This window comes from Mauremys mutica, chromosome 1 (genome assembly GCF_020497125.1).
Source record: "Mauremys mutica isolate MM-2020 ecotype Southern chromosome 1, ASM2049712v1, whole genome shotgun sequence".
In the NCBI taxonomy this organism is placed as follows: Eukaryota; Metazoa; Chordata; order Testudines; family Geoemydidae; genus Mauremys; species Mauremys mutica.
This window is the reverse complement of record NC_059072.1, coordinates 350417758-350423757: the sequence shown is the minus strand read 5'-3', so window position 1 is coordinate 350423757 and position 6000 is coordinate 350417758. Positions and strand designations below refer to the sequence as shown.

Here is a 6000-nt window from a genome sequence, read left to right as displayed (position 1 = left end):
CATTTAGCACTTTTGCCATTTTCACATTTCCTGTTATTGTTCCCCCCCACCCCCCAAATAAGGGTAAAGCTCATCTGTGCTGTCTCTAGACTGTGGAACAAACTCCCACGGGGACTAAGCACCATCCCAGACTCACCACCGTCCACTCCAAGTGCCAGATGCACTTCTTCAATCTTGCCTTGTCTAATATAAACACAGAGTGGTGTCTACAATTAAAAAAAAAAATCAACCCTCCCCCAAACAAAACACTCCACAGCACGCACACAATTGTCCCCCGGGAGAGAGGATGTGAGAGAAAACAAACCAGATGGGAAAGATGTTAGACGTGTCGCTTAATGCACTATGTGAAGGCACTCAGGTATTATGGCAATGAGGGTGGTATGAGAACCTGTCAAAAACAGCATAGTTTCTCTCTCTTCTATTGTGTATGCATCTGTCTCACTCAACTAAATGTTGGTTACATCTGCTTCAATTAATCTGTGATTAATCTTTTTTAACTGATCATATGTAGGAGGTAATGGACCGGGAAGACGGGGAATGGTGGAAACGGAAAATTAGACATCTGTCCAAGCAGAAGACAGTGTTTTGGATTTAGATATTATAATAATAATTATAAGCTCTTTTCTTTGCACTGTTGAGTAATTTCAGCATTTATTTCATACTATTGTTAAGCTTGTTTATAATAGATATATTTATATATAAAGTAGAATAGAGAAAAGCACAAGATATATTTTATAAATATTTCTGTATGTTCTGCATACAAAATAAAATATGTACATCCACAGATAGTGGTTCTGTGCTGTTGTCATGGCAGGACCATACATTTCATTCACATACTCCGGCTAGGTCTGCTTAGAATAGCTGACATCTCGCCTTGTCTGGAATTTCTAAAGATGTAAACACACCTCCCGCCCTGCTGGTGTCTTGGCAATTTCTTGGCTCTGAGTTTATAGCTTTGTTGAGGGAGGAGGGATGGTGCCATATTTACGTTAGGACTGGATGGGACAAGGCATCGGAGTAACCGTGAATTAGGGAGTAACATCCAATGGTTGAGAGAGAGGAAATGGATACACGAGTTGACTTTCCATTTCCATTTCCCTTTGACTTCACTGTGTATTTCGTTACATCCCATGGCTGTTCTCTGGTCACTCAGCCCCTGTGTCCAATGGGCTCCTCTCACTACACCCGGATCACATTGACACTGGGGTCCAATACATTTCTGTGAATACTTGAATTTGACACCCTAGCAGCCTACAACGTAGGGACAAGACCTCTGGTCCTTATGTAGAACAATAACTTTAGTCTCAGCCCTGGACAAAAGAAAAAGGTTAAATTGATTTGCATGTGTTTTTGTTTCAGGGGCAGAACCAGGAATGTTTCTGGCTTTATCATGCTGAGTGGATTCTCCCATCCTAAAAATTTAGTCTTTGGAAACAAATACAATGATTGCTTTGAAGTTATAGTGCGTCCCTTGTCAGGGATTGTCCTGTAGGCTACTGGAGAATCCAGGGCCTTTGTGGTAGGACGCATGAGCAGATGTTAGCCTGTATTATTTTCAGCCACAGCTGTTTTTCCTCCCCGGGAAAGTTTCTCTTTGTTTCTTACAGTACTAAAGGCACTTGTTAGCTGGACGTCGTTGGCAACCATAAGGCATGTTTTTGCAAGAAGGTACGATCCAAAATGAGTTTTGGCTTAAGCCTCTTGTCTTCTCAGGAAGAATTTGATTGGTGGGAAAACCTTCCCCTTTTTACATTTTAAAAAACAATGTTATTTTTACTGTTGTAATTGAATTCTCTTTATATCATCTCCAAGTCCAGGTCTTTGCAAGATAAACGATGTCTAGTCCAGGAAAGGTTTCCTCCTCTATGACTAGTGCTTTGGTGCCATTGGCATCTAAGCTCTTTGAGCGAGTGAGAGATGTTTCATTTGCACACGTATCTTTCCACAGTCCTCTCGCATTTTTTACAGGTCACGTAGCAGCACCAGTGGTATTTGCAGTGGCACCGCTCCACCACTTTGTCCATGTATGGGTTGTAGCCTCGGCCACAGCACATCAGGTCGCAGCTGTCGCTGCCGTTGGAGGTTTTGTTGCATTGCCTGGAATAAAGGAGATGGGGGAATTAGTGCAAATCACCACAAAGCCTGTTTAGAAATGAAGCAATCGTCTGTGTCTGCAATTGTGGCTTGGCTTGTGCGGATGTGCCAGGCATGGAGGAGGGGCCGTGGGACTGATCTTCAGGTGGGCTAACTGGATGCTTAAGCCACCTGGGGATCTGCCCAAGGAGCACGCCGCACCTGCAAAGAAGCCAGATAAATCCTCAGTCCCTGTGTTCTGGGGCCTGACCCAAAGCGCACTGAAGTCAATGGGGAGTTTAGAATCCCCTACTGTGCAAGTGCTGGAGATTCTAACCCCACCAAGAGCACTAGTAACCCCACAAGGCTGGGGAGGGATGAGACTAGGTCCATACCCTTGTGCCATTGCCCATATGCCTGCACATTGGCCAGCAGCACTGGGCTAGCAGAGGAGTCAGCACTGCCGACCCTGAAAAGGCTGCAGAAAGGGCCAGGCACGCCCCGAGGGACTGCAGAGGCCAGGTGCGCAATGGCCGAGACTGGGAAAGTCACCTCTAGCCGCAACTGTGTCAGGTACATTACGGCTAATCGCCCCGGGGCAATACCTTGCACTTCTGTGGGGCCTTCCAAACGAGTCTCTCACTGCAGTGTACAAACACCAGGCCTTGCCTGGCTCTGACATTCCACCTCATGGCAGGCAGTGGGGCCCATGAGTATTGCAGGATGATACATATTGCTTATTGTGGAAGCAGGGAAAGAATTAATAAGGATTTGAAGGGGATCTTAATGCATGTCAGTCAGTTAGCAAGAGTTAGCCCAGCTGTAACCCTAATGACGTGAGACTTCTAGAAGCAAGGATAGTGTGAGGCAGAGGGAAAGAACTGTGTAAAAAGTTATTACGACCTTGTAACTGATAACTAAATATGCAGCCTGGTGTCTTCTAGGAGTGAGAAAACAAGATAGCAGAATGGCTTATGTATAAACAAAATGTAGTTGTTGCTCTTTATTGTCTGTATTATTGCTAGTTATTGTCTGTAACAAAGGTATAAAGGCTTGCTGTAATTGTTTACCAGTTGAGAGACCTGTCCGGGACTGGGGCGACCCTGTGTCCTATGGCACCCTCTCCCTCCATTGTAATTACTGGAGAAATAATAAAGTATTTGATTTTGCTGCATCCAAACGAAAAAGCGAGAACTGAGTTTTTCTCCGACAATTTGGGGGCTCGTCCGGGATGGCAACGCCCACGGACCCACAGACGGCTACTACGGATCATTCCCCTTCGAACCCCATGACGCCACATGAGAGGTATGAGACCTTTTGAAATCTCTATTGGGGTATCAGAGGAGGACTGTCCGTGAGGACGTCTGTCTCTGTTGGGCTCTCTCCCTCCATTGTAATTGTCGGAGAAAAACTCAGTTCTCGCTTTTTCGTTTGGGTGCAGCAAAATCAAATACTTTATTATTTCTCCAGTAATTACAATGGAGGGAGAGGGTGCCATAAGACACAGGGTCGCCCCAGTCCCGGACAGGTCTCTCAACTGGTAAACAATTACAGCAAGCCTTTATACTTTTGTTACAGACAATAACTAGCAATAATACAGACAATAAAGAGCAACAACTACATTTTGTTTATACATAAGCCATTCTGCTATCTTGTTTTCTCACTCCTAGAAGACACCAGGCTGCATATTTGATTATCAGTTACAAGGTCGTAATAACTTTTTACACAGTTCTTTCCCTCTGCCTCACAGTATCCTTGCTTCTAGAAGTCTCACATCATTAGGGTTACAGCTGGGCTAACTCTTGCTAACTGACTGACATGCATTAAGATCCCCTTCAAATCCTTATTAATTCTTTCCCTGCTTCCACATTATCATACAGATGTATTCCTTTTCTTTCTTCCGATTTTAATTAAATCCGCCCTCCTGAGAGTCAGTCTGTACTTCTGTATGGTTCTCTTGGGTTGTCTGCTGAATCATTTCACAATGCTGGCTTCAATTTTCAAAAGTAACTGGTGATTTTGGGTGTCACCTTGACACGCCTTTAAAAGGGCCTGATTTTCTGAGGGTAGATGCCCAGCCATTCCTGAAAAACCAGCCCCCACCCCTAAAGGTGTCTCGAGCTGGGCATGCAGACATCACTTGTCACTTTCAAATGTAGTCCCCCGGGTAGTGGGAAGTTCATGGCCACCTGGTAAAGTGGTGCAAGTTTTGCATGGCTCTGAGGCTGGCAGCAAACACTGCAGTGATAAAGCACCATGGTGAATAAAACCAGCATATGGGAAAAGCTGGTCTTATGGCTAAAATACTAACTGGCCACTCAAAAACTTTGAGTTCAACTTCTGTCTCTGCTAGAGATTCCCTGTGTGACCTTGGACAAGTTTCTTAATCTTGCTCTGACTCTGGTTCTCATTTGCACAATACCAATAATGCTTCTTGAGTGCTTAGAATGTAAGCTTTTTAGGGTAGAGGCTCTGAAGCGTGTGTACTTAGAGCACCCAGCACAACCAGACTTAGCTGCAGCCTCTAGACGCTAATATCAAGTGAGAAGCATTTCCCTAGGAAACTGCTCAGACATCTTTTCCAAATCACATTTTGCTTAGGTTATTTTGGCCAGAAGTATTTTTACATCAGATCGGGGGGAGGCGGGAGAGAGGAGAACGGAGAGTGAGGAGGGAGAATTGGACTCCTGTGCTGAGCACACCATTAACAGCTGGAAATGAAGCCAAGTGATTTATAGGAATTCCTCGTGAGGTAATGCTTTATGGGACGTTATAGGATTAATGAAGTGCTGGGAATTTTGTTCTTGTTCTTCCCTTATTTATTTCTGACTCGGTACGACCTTCTGTTTGTTATTTCTGACCTCCATTCATGGCCAGGTTCCATTTTTAAAGTTTCCCCACTCATTCCCCCACCTGGGGAGTGCGTGTACATATTTACAAACCTCTGGTAGGTTAACCAAAGCCTGCTCATAATTGTTATGACCAACAGGCAAAAGCTCAGTCCATAACCACTCTGTGTGTGTTTACCTAACGTTGAACGAACGGAATTGTCGTATACGCCTGTGACCCTGCGCCCCCGCCAACAGGAAACCTCAGAATGACTCCTCATAAACATATTAGTCAATAAGTTAAATATTTAGAGCAAAGGTTCAAATACATAAATATTAACATTATGGAGGGGCTTTAAAGGCTTAGTCAGCTTTGACAGAGGTTGGGAAGGTTGAAGCCACTGGATTCATTTTGCAAGGACCATGAGTTCATAACAGGCCATAAAATTCACATGTTTGGGTATGTGATGCATCCATACCATCTTGTACAATTCAGCGGGAGCTAAGCAGAATTGGGTGGGGCTAGTATTTAGATGGGGCTCTCCAAGACACACACAGCTGCTTCAGAAAGTGGCATGGATGATTTGGTGTCACTCTTTCCTCTGAGTCGTTATGGAACCAAATACCCCAGTATAGTGTCAGGGACACTGTGTCTTTTAGGGACACTCATATGGCTCTGTAGTGTGATAAATTTAGCACATTATGATCAAAGTTACCCACAAACTAGATATGGAGCAAAACTGGTACCATTGATCTGAAATCTTCCCCCTCCCCATTTCTTCCCACCAAAAGACTGAAGGTTTGGATCAAAATGGAATCCAATCCTGTACTGCCTGTAGAGTTAGGGTTTTCCAAAAACTAAATCCACCCCACTTGGCCTCAGAGAGAGAGCGAGGGGAAAAGAAAACATTATAAAAGAATGCCAGTCTTCCCTTAATTTTGTCATTTTGGATCAAAGAGCTCAGAGCTGAATCATCCTGATTTTGATTTCGCAAAACCCCAGCCTGTTAAGCGCACCTCTACCCCAAACATGTTTTTTGAACGATTTTGTGTCAATACCATTAAACAACTATCTTGTTCTCTGTTGTAAGTGTTGGGA

The 6000-nt window shown here is 44.2% G+C and overlaps 1 protein-coding gene across 4 annotated transcripts in view; it reads right to left on the bottom strand.

Moving 5' to 3' along the window:
• Positions 1-686: 686 nt before the first annotated feature.
• The window catches only part of WNT11 (Wnt family member 11), a 32044-nt gene continuing 26730 nt past the window's right edge, over positions 687-6000 (bottom strand). For all 4 annotated transcript variants that reach the window (XM_045021447.1, XM_045021474.1, XM_045021465.1 and 1 more), the window contains exon 6: positions 687-2097. In XM_045021447.1, the coding sequence (XP_044877382.1) occupies positions 1923-2097 (175 nt within the window). In that variant the 3' untranslated portion in view covers positions 687-1922. The remainder of the gene's footprint in view (positions 2098-6000) is intronic.